Source organism: Berghia stephanieae, chromosome 8 (genome assembly GCF_034508935.2).
Source record: "Berghia stephanieae isolate SIO BIC M18660-M18661 chromosome 8, UCSD_Bste_1.3, whole genome shotgun sequence".
Lineage (NCBI taxonomy): Eukaryota > Metazoa > Mollusca > Gastropoda > Nudibranchia > Aeolidiidae > Berghia > Berghia stephanieae.
Window position 1 is genome coordinate 20,039,070 of NC_088367.1, and position 16,097 is coordinate 20,055,166.

The 16,097-nt window shown below is 35.9% G+C and overlaps 1 protein-coding gene across 1 annotated transcript; it reads left to right on the forward strand.

Annotated features, from left to right (window-relative positions):
* The first annotated feature begins 1,945 nt into the window (after positions 1-1,945).
* Positions 1,946-15,781, forward strand: LOC144978321 (uncharacterized). Its single transcript, XM_078924195.1, has 4 exons — positions 1,946-3,213; positions 11,287-11,469; positions 12,474-12,616; positions 14,634-15,781. Exons 1-4 carry the CDS (start codon positions 1,966-1,968, stop codon positions 14,713-14,715), a joined length of 1,656 nt encoding a protein of 551 aa, XP_078780321.1. The 5' UTR covers positions 1,946-1,965; the 3' UTR covers positions 14,716-15,781.
* Positions 15,782-16,097: the final 316 nt, after the last annotated feature.

Below are 16,097 nucleotides of genomic sequence, written 5' to 3' on the forward strand. Positions count from 1 at the left end.
TATTATTATTATTATTATTATTATTATTATTATTATTATTATTATTATTATTATTATTATTATTATCATTATTATTATTATTAATATTATTATTATTATTATTATTGTTATTATTATTGTTATTATTATTATTATTATTATTATTATTATTATTATTATTATTCTTCTTCTTCTTTTTATTATTATCTTATTATTATCATCATTACTATCAGTATTATTATCATCATTATTACTACTATTTTAATTACTTTTCCCCCCTATTACAAGAGATGAGCTGTAACCTAACAATAATTGCCTATTTGGACAATAAAGAGTATTATTATTATCAAACCAACGCGACACCCAATAGTGTCCATTACATCAAGACCATAGCATTGTGTTCATTTCTCAAACCTGTAAATGTGTACGTCTACCTCCAGCGCGATAGGTAGCAAGGGAGGACTTAGGGAGATTTTTGTGTGTAAATTATTTATACCCATGATTTTTAATTGACCTCTATTTCGAAAGTTAAACGAACTCACCTGTGATGTTTAATTGGAACTCTGACGGGTCCAATTCCGAATTGGGTTACAAATGAAAAATCACGTAATACTAATACCATGCGATTTGAGAGAAACGATAAACCACGAAAGGTTCAAAGAGAGACTTTAAAAACCCCATCTCTTTTCACCACTATAATTCATCGTGTTGAGTACTTTCGAGTTTTACACTGTTAGCGCCTAGAGCCTACTGTCTGTGGAGATGGGCTTATTATTATTATTATTATTATTATTATTATTATTATTATTATTATTATTATTATTATTATTATTATTATTATTATTATTATTATTATTATTATTATTATTATTATTATCATTACTATTAATTTATATTCTTCCTCTTCTTCTTCTTCTTCTTCTTCTTCTTCTTCTTCTTCTTCTTCTTCTTCTTCTTCTTCTTCTTCTTCTTCTTCTTCTTCTTCTTCTTCTTATTATTATTATATACCTACATACCTACTCTTTATCTATGTCTTCATTTATTTCATGCAGTCCTACGCTTATTCTGAGTTGGACGGAATAATATTACGCCAATAAAGATGCCGTCCCACAAGATCATGACTATACAACATCAAGATGAGCTGGACTGGGTCACAGAATCTGCGGACTGATCTGACAACTGGGAAATGCAACAGACTGTACAAGACTGGGAAGAATAGCAAGCATTTCCAGTCGACCTCTTGTGAGATGAGATGACGCTGGAGTATGTAAGTAAGCATCGTAAGTAAGAAGTAAGTAAATAAATAAGTATTATGTAAGTAAATAAATAAGTAAATAAGTTAGTGAGTAAGGAAGTAAGTAAGTAAAGAAGTAATTAAGTAAGTAATTAAGTAAGTAAGTAAGTAGGCTACGTAGGTAGGAAAGTTAGTAAGTAATTAAGTAAGGAAGAAAATTTATGATCCGTAACTTTTGATCTGTAAATTGAATGAGGATTTGCGAACAAATAAGCATAATATTACTATTACTTTGGAGAAGCCAAGCTTCTGAAATCCAAAGGCGCCTACACCAAATTAGTTATATCTAATGCGATTATGTGGAGATCTCTACTCTATGATGGACCGATTGACTTCTCAGTCCATGGTTGGACTTCACTGAGATAGTTCTAGTATCGTACACCCACACTGTTGCTTTACAAGAATAACAAAACAAACAAAAGCATTTAGAACATAAATAAAAAATAAAACGACAACCATCAAACGGATGATTAAAACAAACAAACAAACAAACAACAACAAAATTAAGTGTTCTCAAGAAACCTTGGAGGAATGCTCTCTCGCTCTCTCTCTCTCTCTCTCTCACACACACACATCAGGAAGAACCACAGATAACAAATAATAAATGATGTGGAAGCATTTCATTGGAGCGCAAGGGACGTTACTCTTAACATCAATTTTCTAAACAATCACAACTTGATCATGGTTACAAGATGCACAAAATGACGATTGTTGGCATATTTTACATCATTTGTTTTAATTTTGTACTTTACACGGTTGATTGTGATTTACAGTTGAGTTCCTTAGATTATGGAAATATTGTAGAAGTATCCCAATCACGATGTGTTGTTTCGATTCCCAAAACTCTAGTTGATGACAAAGTGCTTTCTTTGCTGTCATCTGCTGCAGCTTCTTTTATTAACGAACCTAAAACAGCGTTTTACCTGGTGGATTTCTCTACCAAGCACCAAGATTCCTTACCTCGGTTTAATTACAATAATAGTTTCGTTGTATTTAAGTTGATAAGGAAGGACAGGTCTTGCCTTTTGACTCCTGAAAAACCAAGCGGCAAACTAAAACCGGAGATATATTCGTTTCGGAGAGTTTCGGATTACGATATTGATAAAATTGTTGACTTTATAAATAATAAATGTTTGACATTTCGTAAGCGAAATGGCTATCAGACACCTCAAGGAATTCATGAAGTATATATTTTAAATAACTTATACTCTGTCATCAATGAGGCAACAGAAAAGTGTGACAGTGGTAAAGATGAAGATTCTGAACTTGGTGAAGTTGACAATGAATCGTTTTGTTCAGTAAGTTCAGATGGCATGAAACGACACACAATCAAAACAGTGCACGATTCAGCTGATGAACACATACACAGTTATTCACAAAAAGAAACGGCACACCATTGTGATAGAATACCTTTACCAATAAAACCATCAGAGTTTCTGAATGAATATGTAACCAAGTCTAAACCCGTTATCATAGCTGGAGGTGCTTTACATTGGCATGTTTTTAAAAAATGGAAGAATCATTATCTGAAAGAAATGTATCGAGACATTAAAGTCCATATAAAAATTACTCCTAATGGTGAATATGAAGGCGTAGAGCCAAGTTCATTGTGGGAAAATAAATCTAAAGTAAAAATTCCACAAGATGTGTTGAAGCAACTGTCATTCCCAGATCTTGTTGTTGTAAGACCAGCAACAATGGAAATACAGTTTTCAGAATTCATTGATCTGATAGAGTCCATTGCATCATCAAAAAGTTCAAATATTTCGGCTTATCTTGAATATTCATCAATAACATACTTTCCAGGGCTGGAAAAGGATATATCTGAAATGAGTTTTATTGCAGACATCCTTAATTTGAAGCACACAAATATTTGGCTGAGTGATGGAAACACAGTTGGAAAATTACATTTTGATCCCTTCGACAACTTCATGTGTCAGGTTCCAGTATTTTTATTTTTATTTATTTATTCTATTTTTTTTTTTTGGTTTTTATTTTTGTTCACAATGCACTTGCAGCACTGTTTGCAGGTTGATGTCCCTGAGGAGAGGGTGGCCATCTTTTTTATTTACCTCGGAACTGGTCCGATATGGGTTGCCACATTGGCTTTAATATATCCAAATAAAAATAATGATAATGATAAAATTGATCAATTATAACAATGTATTTTTTATATGATACCATTGAGAGAGATGAAGCAGTATGTTGTTGAAAGCTTGCTCATTGGTTTTCTTGTGTATGTCTCTCCACATGAATTCGTCTAAGTGTGACGAAGGAGTTGTATTTGCAACCCCAGCATAACTTTTAAAATGACTTTTCGTGTTTTTCCAGAGACATTCAATTCTATTTGTGCTGGCACCGGTCATGGGATCCAGGAAATTCTGATCGTGAATAATGACCTGTCTGAATAATGTCTGTAAGGGAATATTCACGATTCCGTTATATGATGCCAGACCATCCAAATGAATGATACTCCTATTCGCAATGTGTTCTATGTCCCCTGTTATGTTTTCATTTGGCAATCAAGCTTTTGTCAATTTCCCCTGAGACTAGCAGTTTTACTAACAGGGATCTTATAAGCCCACAAAAAAATAAGCCTAACTGAAATAATGTGTATGAAAGATTGATTTCTCAAAATAAGAGTTGATACGCAAAACCTGATTTCTTCTCAAAATATCAATAGCACTATTATTGTCTCTTGAGAGGGAGACTTATGTTTAATAGATCTAGAGTCATCAATGTTAAAATGGAAATAGCACAATAAATCCATGAAATGATATAGGCACAAGTAAAGATATAGGAACAAATCTTTTCAAATAAGAAATAATGTGCACAATGATGTAAAGTAATTAATTTACAACAATGATAATAGAACTTTCGATTATGAATGGCAATTTTACTATTGATCTCAAATTAGACTCTAAGTGTCAGATTTTTTGGATGAGAAGCGCACAAAAAAAAAAAAAAAAAAAAAAAGAATAATTAAGGTAGAATTAGAATGGGGTCCTAAGGCGCAAATCTATATAGCTTTTACATCTAAAACTAATAGAAAATACACTGTTTCTTACCTCACAAAATGGACGATTCCAAGTGTCATAGCTACATTGACACTTGTCAATCAAAAGACATGTGTTGATTAAAAAACAAAACTAAAAAAAACTAAAAATACCAGAACTACCCCTTTCCCTTCACCCCACGCCCACAGAAAATGGAAGAAACTGGGACCTGATTATTACGTGGATTGAAAACAAGAAACATGAATTAAACAAGGGTTTTTAAGAAATGAAATGATAATAAACAAACAATAAATGTGAAAAAAAAAAGCGAAAAAAAAATTTGAAAGTAGTTCGTAATGTACAGACTAAATTGCTTCACACAACGAAACATATCTGGCCAATCTCAACGTAAACATAAAAAAGATAGCCTCCCCCTCGTCATGGACATCAAACCATGAACATTGTCTCATTCTTCCTTCATTCTCCTCCGTCTATTCCTCCCGTTCTGCTTTTTCCTCCTCCTCCTCCTCCTCCTCCTCCTCCTCCTCCTACTACTCCTCCTCCTCCTCCTCCTCCTCCTCCTCCTCCTCCTCCTCCTCCTCCTTCTCCTCCTCCTCTTCCTCTTTTTCTCCTTCTTCTTCTTTTCTTCTCCTTTTCCTTCTTCTTCTTCTTCTTCTTCTTCTTCTTCTTCTTCTTCTTCTTCTTCTTCTTCTTCTTCTTCTTCTTCTTCTTCTTCTTCTTCTTCTTCTTCTTCTGCTGCTGCTGCTGCTGCTGCTCTGTTGCTGCTTCTTGTTCTTCAACTGGAATTTGCATGTAAATAATATTTATTCAAAACTTAGTTCTATATTATTTTTCCATACAAAATTAATCTTTAATATGCTCTATTTGTCACTAGTTCAAAGTGTTCTTACATTTGGAATCGGTTGCTGGGGTGGAGCCATCACTGCTGGGGATAGATAAAGAAAATATAAAATTGTAAGAAGAGTCAAAAGCATTGTGCAGTCCACCCTGCCTACACAAAATGTGCTATATGAACAATATTCATATAAAAAAGATTTAAACATCCTCTATTTTTAGAATAAAATTTCAGGTAGATCAGGCAGGGTGATTAGTTTAAAATCCAGAACTGAACTTACCCTCCACCTCGAGGAGACTTTTTCGAAGTGGCATTAAGTTGGAGATCAAGGACAATGTGGATGGGTGAACAGTGGCTGTGAACATATTATATATTATTATAAAAAATTAAAAGGTACAAAATATTATATATATATATCATTAAACAATTTTGGGGAGCAAGTAGCAAACGTTCACGTCGTGCTCCTGTAATCCTTCTCTGAAGGAGACTGATTGCTACACTACGCGACCAGAGAGAATAAATTGGGCGGTAAAAGGATAGCCCCTCGGCCCAGACAATGGAAAACTTCAATGTTGTAAGTTTCAACACAGAAGGAATCTCCCATACCAAATGCAAGATACTGACAGAGCTAAAAGCAGATATAATTTGCTTACAGGAAACCCACAAAGACTCAAAACCACCTTGCATACCTGGCATGCAACTAGTAATACACCACGAACACCCAAAATATGGAAGTGCCATGTACACTCGAGAAAAATCTACCATACTGAAAAGCGATGATCACTCAGAAAATGACATTGAGATTCTCAGAGTAGAAACAACACTGATTACCATCATATCTGTGTACAAACCTCCATTAACCCCATTCAAGTGGCCCCAAATGAATCTATCCGATAGAAAACCAACCCTGATCATTGGAGATTTTAACAGCCATAACACTATATGGGGATATGAGCAAAATAACATTGACGGAGATGCTGTTGAGGAGTGGGCGGCCGGCAATGACCTCACAATCCTCCATAACCCCAAAGACAAGAAAACCTTTATGAGTGCCCGGTGGAAGAAAGGTTACAATCCGGACCTGGCATTCATATCCTCTCAACACTTCTCAAACTTTGAAAGGACTGTAGGTGAGCCTATACCGAAATCTCAACACAGGCCTATTACCATCAGCATCAAACCAGCTGTTAAAGCCCTCGAATCAAATGCGATACCACGATTCAATTTTAGAAAAGCAAATTGGGAAAACTTTACTCAAGATTTAGACAATGAGATCACCAATATAAAAAGTGACCCACAGAGATACGACGACTTTAGAACACTCATATGGAAAGTTGCAAAGAAAAACATCCCCAGAGGATGCCGAAAAAGTTATATTCCATGTCTCCAAGATGAAAGCAAGAAACTATATGAAAGATACATTGAATCATACAAGGTGGATCCTTTCAGCGAAGAAACCCTAGAACTGGGTGAAGAACTCACATCAATGATAGCCGATGAAAGATCAGAAAGATGGAAGGAATTAATAACCTCCACCAATATGACCCTAAACAGCAAAAAGGCCTGGACTACAATTTCAAAACTGAATAATGACAAAAATACCCAGACAAGAGTGGCTGCAGTAACACCTGACCAAGTAGCACATCAGCTTCTACTTAATGGGAAACCAGCCAAGAAAGCACGAGGCCAACTAAAAGCCCTGAAACGTGAAATGGACAAAGCCCTCAAGGATAGTGAAGATCATCTTGACTCTTTTACCCTGGAGGAGCTACTAGAGGCCTTGTCCCATCTGAAGGCAGGAAAAGCATCTGGACTGGATGGAATCACAACTGAGATGATTCAACACTTTGGCCCGAGAACCCTATCCTGGCTATTGGACCTCTTCAATGTATGCGCAAGGACAAACAGGCTGCCAAGTGCATGGAGGAAAGCAAGAGTAGTCGCCCTACTGAAACCGGGGAAAGATCCAAAATCCAAGAAAAGCTATCGCCCGATCTCCCTCCTGTGCATCGCATACAAGCTATTTGAGTGAATGGTTATGTCCCGCATGTCACCCAGTCTAGACGAACAACTGTCTCCAGACCAGGCTGGATTCCGACCAGGACGGTCAACATGTGGTCAACTTCTTAACCTTACACAATTCATAGAAGATGGGTTTGAGACAAAACAGGTTACTGGCACAGTCTTCGTCGACCTCACTGCAGCCTATGACACAGTGAATCACAAGATCCTACTCCTCAAAGTGGCTAAAATGATAAAGAATAAGAAAATTGTAAATATTATCCAGTCACTTCTCGAAAACAGGCGCTTCTTTGTTGAAATGGATGGCCGGAAGAGCAGGTGGCGCACCCAGAAGAATGGTCTTCCCCAAGGATCAGTGCTGGCTCCAACACTTTTCAACATATATACAAATGATCAGCCTGAGTTCCCAAATATCCGCCGATTCATATATGCTGATGACCTATGCCTCGCAACACAGGATGTGTCCTTCCAACCAATCGAGAGCAGACTGACAAATGCCCTAGACACCCTTACAAAGTACTACACTAAAAACTCGCTGAACACCAACCCAGGGAAAACACAAGTGTGTGCATTTCACCTCAATAACCACCAAGCCCACAAAAAACTTAACATCAAGTGGAATGGCCAGACATTAGAGTACAACTACCACCCAGTGTACCTCGGAGTGACGCTTGATCGAACTCTGTCCTTCAGAGAACACGTGAGAAAGACCAAGGCAAAAGTGTCCACGCGTAATGCCCTCCTTGGAAAGCTGGCAAACATGAACTGGGGAACTGACCCTAAAACTCTAAGGACCACAGCATTGGCCCTCAGCTACTCAACTGCGGAGTACTGCTCAGCTGTATGGGCCCGATCATGCCATGCCTCCAAGCTAGACCCCGAGCTCAACAACGCCTGCCGGATCATAACGGGCCAGCTGAGAGCAACACCATTACCACTGGTCTACCGTGCAGCAGGAATAGCCCCACCACACATCCGGAGGGAAACCCATGCCCAAATACAAAAATACAAACAGGAAATGGACCAGAGACACCCCCTTCATGACCACAATTGCCCCAAAAGCAGGCTCAAATCAAGAAAAAGCTTCCTCACAGTAGAGAGCCTTCACCCAGACCACTCAGCATTCTTCCGCCTGGACAAATGGGTAGAATGGGACAAGACAGCAAACGATGCCCTCCAGCCCCCAACAGAAAAGCTCCCAGCAGGCACAGACCTCAAGAGAAAAGAATGGGTGGCGTTGAACAGAGCTAGAGCAAAGGTGGGAAACACCGCCACCAACCTCTTTAAATGGAAAATCTCACCGGGCACTGAATGCCCATGCGGTCACCCCAGACAGACCATGGACCACATCCTGTCCGAATGCTCGCTGGGACCTCACTGCACCAATGCTGACCTGAGGGAATGCAACCAGACTGCCCGGGACTGGCTGACTCACTGGCGCGACAAGATATGATGATTAAACAATTTCTATTGCTATTAAATACCGACGAATACATATTCATTATTTTAAACGCTATCAACATAGGAATACATGAAAAAAAAAATCAAGGTAAGAATTGTTTTCTAAAGTAATAGGTCTTTAGCTTGCTTTTGAATATCTCCAGGAATTATAAATTTATAATAATAATAATAATAATAATAATAATAATAATAATAATAATAATAATAATAATAATAATAATAATAATAATAATAATAATAATAATAATAATAATAATAATAATAATGGTGATGATAACAGAGATAAATGCTAGTAATACGTACTCAGGTAGACATCGGCATCCTCGACTTTTCCAAAGCAATTGATACTGTGCCCCACCAAAAACTCCTGCAGAAACTAGAAAATTACGGAATTCGTGGCGGCTCTCAACACACATGGCTTGGTAATTTCCTCACAAAACGTACCATGAAAGTAGTCCTAGACAGCACGTCACCGGATGAATGTCCAGTCATATCAGGAGTACCACAGGGAACAGTGCAAGGACCCATACTATTTCTTTGTTTCATCAACGACCTACCTCTACGAGTAAAATCTCAGATTAGGTTATTCGCAGATGACTGTCTAATATACCGACCAATAAAATCTGCAAACGATCAAAAATTGCTACAAGAAGACTTGAATAGTCTCGAACAGTGGGCTAATGATTGGGGAATGAAATTTAACGCAAACAAATGCTACATCCTCAGCACAGCTAAAAAGTTCAATGAGACCTACACGTTAAACAACACCGTCCTGAAACAAGTCGACGATAACCTATACCTTGGCATCACCTTCTCAAAGGACTTGAAATGGTGGAAACACATTAACAAAATAACCCAAAATCCACCCTCGCCTTTCTCCGCTGAAATCTTAGCCAAGTCCCAACGTCATGCAAACAAAAGGCCTACCTCGCACTTGTGAGATCACAATTGGAATACGGAGCAGTTGCTTGGGACCCCTACCTGAAAGAGGATATTCAAAAACTTGAGAGAGTCCAGAGACAAGGCGCCCGGTTCATAACTGGGAACTATAAGAGCAGAACCCCAGGATGCATGACAAAAATGTTAGAAGAAAGAAACCTCATCAGCCTTCAACAAAGAAGAAAAGAAACCCATCTGTCATTCATGTTCAAGATTGTAACAGATCAAATACCATCACTAAAGGCAGACTCCTTTTTCACGCCACGACCAAACAAAAGAAAAATCCAAGCACTCACTTTTGCCAACCACATAACCAAAAATCCCATTGAGAGATACGCCACAAACAATTCAAACTGCTTCAAAATCCCACAGACAAGAACACAAAACTACAGAAATTCTTTCTTCATTAGAACTATCTCGGAGTGGAATGGGCTGGATGAACTGGTCATCATGGCACCACACCTAAACGATTTCAAGGCCCGAATGACATGGGCCCGTGCCCAATGAGGATGCCGCTGAAATACAACCAGACCATTGGTTTCTTCAGCGCCAACCATACAGATACAGATACAGAAAGGAGATGATATTGATGATGATGATGATGATGAATGATGTGATGAATGATGATGATGATGATGATGATGATGATGGTGATGACGATGATGTAATTGTAGTAGTAGTAGTAGTAGTAGTAGTAGTAGTAGTAGTAGTAGTAGTAGTAGTAGTAGTAGTAGTAGTAGTAGTAGTAGTAGTAGTAGTAGTAGTAGTAGAAGTAGTAGAAGTAGTAGTAGCAGATGCTTTTTGAAAAAGCTATCTATTGACATTTTAAAAATGTTCACTGAAAACTTATCAGTGTAATTGAGAATATTTCGATTAAAAAATTTATTTCTAAATTACGAAGCTCGAAGAGTCCTACTGCAACAGATCATAGCTAAATACCGTTATTGCACTGAGGTGAAGGGTAAGGGAGTTTCAAACTGAAGGTTAACAACTTACTAAAGAAGCTTCTTCTAGAATATTTGTTTTGTAATGCTAGTAATGTGTACTACGAGACTTTTGCCTGACTTTTGCATCTATTTTATTTAGAAAGATTAAAGTTTCTAAATTTGTCTTCACTAAAATATCGTAGAATAAGAGGTGATCTTATTCATTTTTATATATATAGACTCATGCATGGTTACAATATGGAGTATAATGATTAAAAAAAATATTCACATGTTACGAACATTAGGGGAGATAAGTTTAAGATATCTGTTGAAAGATGTAATTAGTCTATAAGGAAAAATCACGTAATTCAGAGAACTGTGGCAATTTGGAATAATCTTAAGTTTGAGACAAAAAATTCTAATTCAATTAATATCTCTTGAATGTTGCACCGGCCAAATGAATGTAAATAGAGAAAATTCTAATATGAATATGACACTTATTTATGTATTAGATATTTCATACTCAATATTATCAAGTAACATTGAATGTTGTTTATATAATTTTGGTAAATTGTATCTTTTCATGAAAGTGACACAGAGCATATATACATGTTTTTAGAACCTGTTAGCTCTTATATGATACTATAATACTAATTGGAGAACTATTGAAAAAATAGTAACCTAGTATTGTAAGTTTTTCTTTTCTTTTTTTTTTTTTTTATAATACGACGATTACTTAGATATTTGTCCAGTTATAGTGATGTGGGTATATGTGTGTGCATCATATTTCTTTATCTCTTCTTTCTTTGACAGATTAGTGGAGAAAAAGAGTTCATACTTTATGACCCCCATAGAAATGAGAGGTTGTATGAAGCTCACATCCAGGAAGCCATTTTGTCTTACAATAAGAGCAGTAAGAAGTTCTCTCGTCAAAAGTTGATGGAAAGTACATCCATGGTGATGTCTCCTGTTGACATTGAGAAGCCAGATTTTGAGGTAGGAATATCTTGTATTTTCTGAATTCTAACTTTTTCATTATCACCACAGAGCACCTGGAGCAATTCTGGAGGACGGTTTTGAATCAGTAATAAAATCAAGAAAGAAAAAAAAAAAGAAATATGTAAAGGAACAAAAGTTGTTAAGAATTGTGATCACTCATAAATGTTTTTGTGTAGCGGTGAAATGTCTGGCAGCCTTTGGCCGACAGATGATAGCCATGAGTTTAAACAGCGGTCTAGAGCAACTGACAATACTGTTCCAGCCCTTGGGTTTTGTTAGGAGACAAATAGACATAAATATTAATTAAACTAGAAGATTATATATTCCATTAGGATGACATGTACCCTTTATAATAATACCACTGGTAAATATTTTTGTATATATGTCTATATGAATAAATGTGCTTAGGGTACTTTAAGGCCATATCAGTGCTTGGCTCCATTCATAAGGGAAATGATTAAAGGATCAATAGAATGTTCACTTTGTTTAACATTAATTTTTAATGTTAATAAGAAATGCTAAAATCTCACTTCGTAATGAGGTTATCCAACCAATCAAAATTATATGCTTTCAAGTCCAAAAAAATATGAAGCATTTTATTAGAGTGGTTTACAACCATCTAACATCGCTTGAAGTTTATATATCTAAAAAAAAAACATTGATAAATCAAATACATATTGTCACACATGGTTAGGGACTCTAAAAATATGTTCTAGTAAAAATGTAATATATTTATTTTGCTTTGAAAGCATTTACACTATGTGCTTCACAATTAGCCTTGGGAAGATCATTCTATGTCTCAAGGTCATTGTTGAGAATGACTTTCCATCATAGCATTTGTAATTTGATTTACTATTTACCTGGAGTTAAGTTAGGTCGATTGAAAACTGTGTGTAGCATTATCGGAGGAGAATAGACAGTTTTGAATTCATAAAGGTGATTGGGCACTAAATAATTGAGTGAATCAGATAATTTAAAGTTTCCAATTATTATATCCACAGAGATTTCCAAGGTTTGCAGAGGCAAAACCCATGTCTTGTAAAATTCAACCAGGAGATGTTTTATTTACCCCAGCCTTTTGGTGGCATGAGGTTCGATCCAAGCCAAGTACAACAGAACATCGTAATCTGGCTGTCAATTTTTGGTATGTATTAATTATTACATAATCTTGATGTCATAAGCTACACGAAGTCCCAGGTTTGAGAGTTTTTGCCAAAATGAGGATCATTTAAATCGATTGATATTTGAAGGCCGAGTATTTTTGCCAAGTTTTTAAAGATGATTTTTCCAAAGTATGGCAGTTAACGGGTAAAATGGATGGAATTACAATGCCAGTTAATTATGTTTGGTCTCTATTATTAGTTAATATTAATAATAATAATATATTATATTTATTGAGCGCTCTACCATATCACGAGGAAGTGCTCAGAGGGCTTTACAGGGGCATCAACAATTCAATTTGGAAAGAACAAAGTCTTAAGATGCTTTTTAAACATATCTTCTGACGAAGAATGCATAATTCTATTAAACGTTTGTTCCATAGGGTTGGGATGTTTCTAGAAATGGATAATCCTCCACATGACACGTAAGAGTTCTTTTCTTGAGTAACAAGAAATTCTCCATCGGATGATGAGCGAAGGGATCGTTTTGGTATTTATAACTCCAATTTATCATAAAGATAAGTTGGTTCACATGTGTTGAGACATTTAAAACACAATATCATAACTTTTTACCATATTCACTCCTTAACAGGAAGCCAATGAATCTCTTTTAGCAGAGGTAACGCATGATGTTTCTTGCTCGGTTAAGGACTAATCTTGCAGCATTGTTTTGAATTCTTTGCGGTCTGAGTATTCTCTCGTTGGTGAGGTATGTGGATATGTTGATTCTTGGCATAGGTGGTATGTTGCTTTTATCTATGTTTGGCATTGAGGGGTCTTCTATGGTAAATACACTTTCATTATGTTTGTTCAATATATTGGATTATCCTTCTGTGCCTGTCAAATCTGAGTCATCAGAGGTTTGAAGGACTTGTATACTGGAAGCATCTTTATGCCTAGAACAGATGTATCTCCAGAATCTGTTCGTAATTTTGCCTTTTGGACTATCGTCTGTTGTGTCAGGCTCAAGCATATTATTTACATGTTTTCATTTTCTTTTTAAAGTTCTGTGTGTACTTTACAATGGAGTCTGCAAAACTCATTCCAGTCTTCCTCTCTGTCATGCAATTTGGCTTTGTTGTATTGCCTTTGTTTTTGTTATTTATCAGACGTTTGATTTTATGGGTTATCCACGGTAAATGTGGTTTTCCACTTATCCTTTTCTTAGGAATCTGTTTGTCAATCAATTCCATGAGTGTTGTTTTAAACTGTTCCCAGTTTTTGTTGATGTTTTTAGCAGATGACTGTTGATCACCTTGTTGTTATTATTGAAATCTAATACATTTGTGTGTTTTACATTTGTCTGTGTTTGGTGGATGGTGTCTTTGTTTACTTTATTAAGCTGTGTGTAGTTGTTGTATGAACTGTTACTCAGCAATGTGGAGTGGACTGGGTGAATGATAATGTGAACTGATGTTATTATCAGTGGTTGGTAGTGTAATTACTGTTGTAGGGGACGTTCCTTGAGTAATTCTCGCTTAGTTTGTCTGAGTTTGGTTTTAGCATTTGTATTACCGTGTGTGTTAATGTTTACAACAGTTGGTGCGGGTCATGGTGAAATGTATTTAGGTGTTGGTCGTTGTCCTATCTGAACACTAATTTTCCTTTGTTTTCTTTTGCCACCACGACTGCCTCGACATGAATTGGTCACAAAAAGAGAATTATCTAAATTTGCAAGCACATTGAATAAAATTATGGCTATGAATAAGTTGAAGTTTAAAATGGCTTGTGTTGGGCTCTCCATTGAAAAAAAAAAAATGATGAATAGATATAAACGTCACTTTTAAAATCCAATATAAACTATTTAGTCCTTGGCACAAGATGCTATCGAACAAAATGATATAAGATTAATGGAGGTAGAACTTGTAGATCCATCACTAAAAGTAAAAATGATCACAGATATTGCCAACACAGCTGTCTGTAAGGCACACTACACACTATTGTTACTAAGGTACAGTAAAAAAAAAAATTAATTAATTGCTGCCGTGTATTTCTTTTCAGGTATGATCCATTTTTCCTGAAGGAGTTCCCATGCCCAGAGTGCAGACTGTATGTCAACCCTAATTATTTCAACTTGTTGTGATATTGAAATGCATTGTTCTTTAACTGTTTTGCTTTGCTCAAAGATTTCAAGAAATTCATTTGCTGGAGCTTAATTGACTGCTACATAACATGCTTTTTTATAGAATGTGATCAATCGCCTCAATCTAGTGTTATGTCGGGTTATCCTAGTTGCCTAAATATGAATTTAATGTTAACATGATCAGTATTACAAAATTTTAGGCTCTTAAAGAAACTATAAAAGTAGTCATTCAGAGCCAATAGGCCTATGGTGTGTGTTGGAGTTTATCCCGGTTTCTATGGCGTGAAATGGACAACAGCATTTGCTTGCTATCCTTTGGATAGGGCGCTGGTTTATTGCAAAGTACTTTCCATCAGATCTAACAGACCCAGCTACCCAATCACTGCTGGCTGGACAGAGGGATCAGAAAAAATATCGACTGCACCTGGGATCGATCCTGGTCCCTTTGCGTGTGAAGTGAGTACTCTACCAACTGAGATATCAGTGTCCTCAAAGAAACTATACCTTGTCTTAAATAATAGAAATAAACGTAACCTGAGCCTCATAGTTTTGGCTATGATTTCAGTTTTTATTCATCTAAAATCACCCCGACATAATACCATTTTGAGATGATGGATTACAAGTAAAATAATAAAAATGCCTATTCTACTGTCAATATTAGTTTAACGGAACTATTGGGTTTATGTGATGAAAGTGCTGATCCGGATGTATTTTTATTTTATTTTCAACATCATTATTGTTGATTTGTATATTTTTCAAAATTGTTTTTCCCAAACTGTTGTTGATTGTTATATTTTTCAAAATAGCTTTTCTCAAACTGTTGTTTTTGACTGTTATATTTTTCAAAATAGTTTCTCCCTAACCATTATTGTTGATTGATATGTTTTTCAAAATAATTTCTTGTTGATTGCAATATTTTAAAGAATAATTTTGCCATAAATTGGAATACAAAAGAAAAAAAGAATTGATGAGTGGCAAGAGACGTATAGATAGTGAGGCAGAGAAACAAGAGTGGCAGACATTTATAGTTGGATGGACAAAACCAACAAGCTGACAGACAGATCTATATGTGTGTGTGTATATCTATATATATATATATATATATATATATATATATATATATATATATATATATATATATATATATATATAAAGAAAGAGAGACAGGACAGACACAAATGCATACGATTAGAATACCTAAAATACCTGTAGCATACGTGCCTTTTATGGGTCCTCCTTATTGTTAAAGAAATTTGGTGACAACTACAGTCTGGTGGGAGTGGAAAAAATATTATGGATTTATATTTTACAGCAATTTGGTCACAGTGTTTTAATAAGTTACTGCCCAGTGTTAGGAGAAAAAAAATATTTTCCCTGAAAGT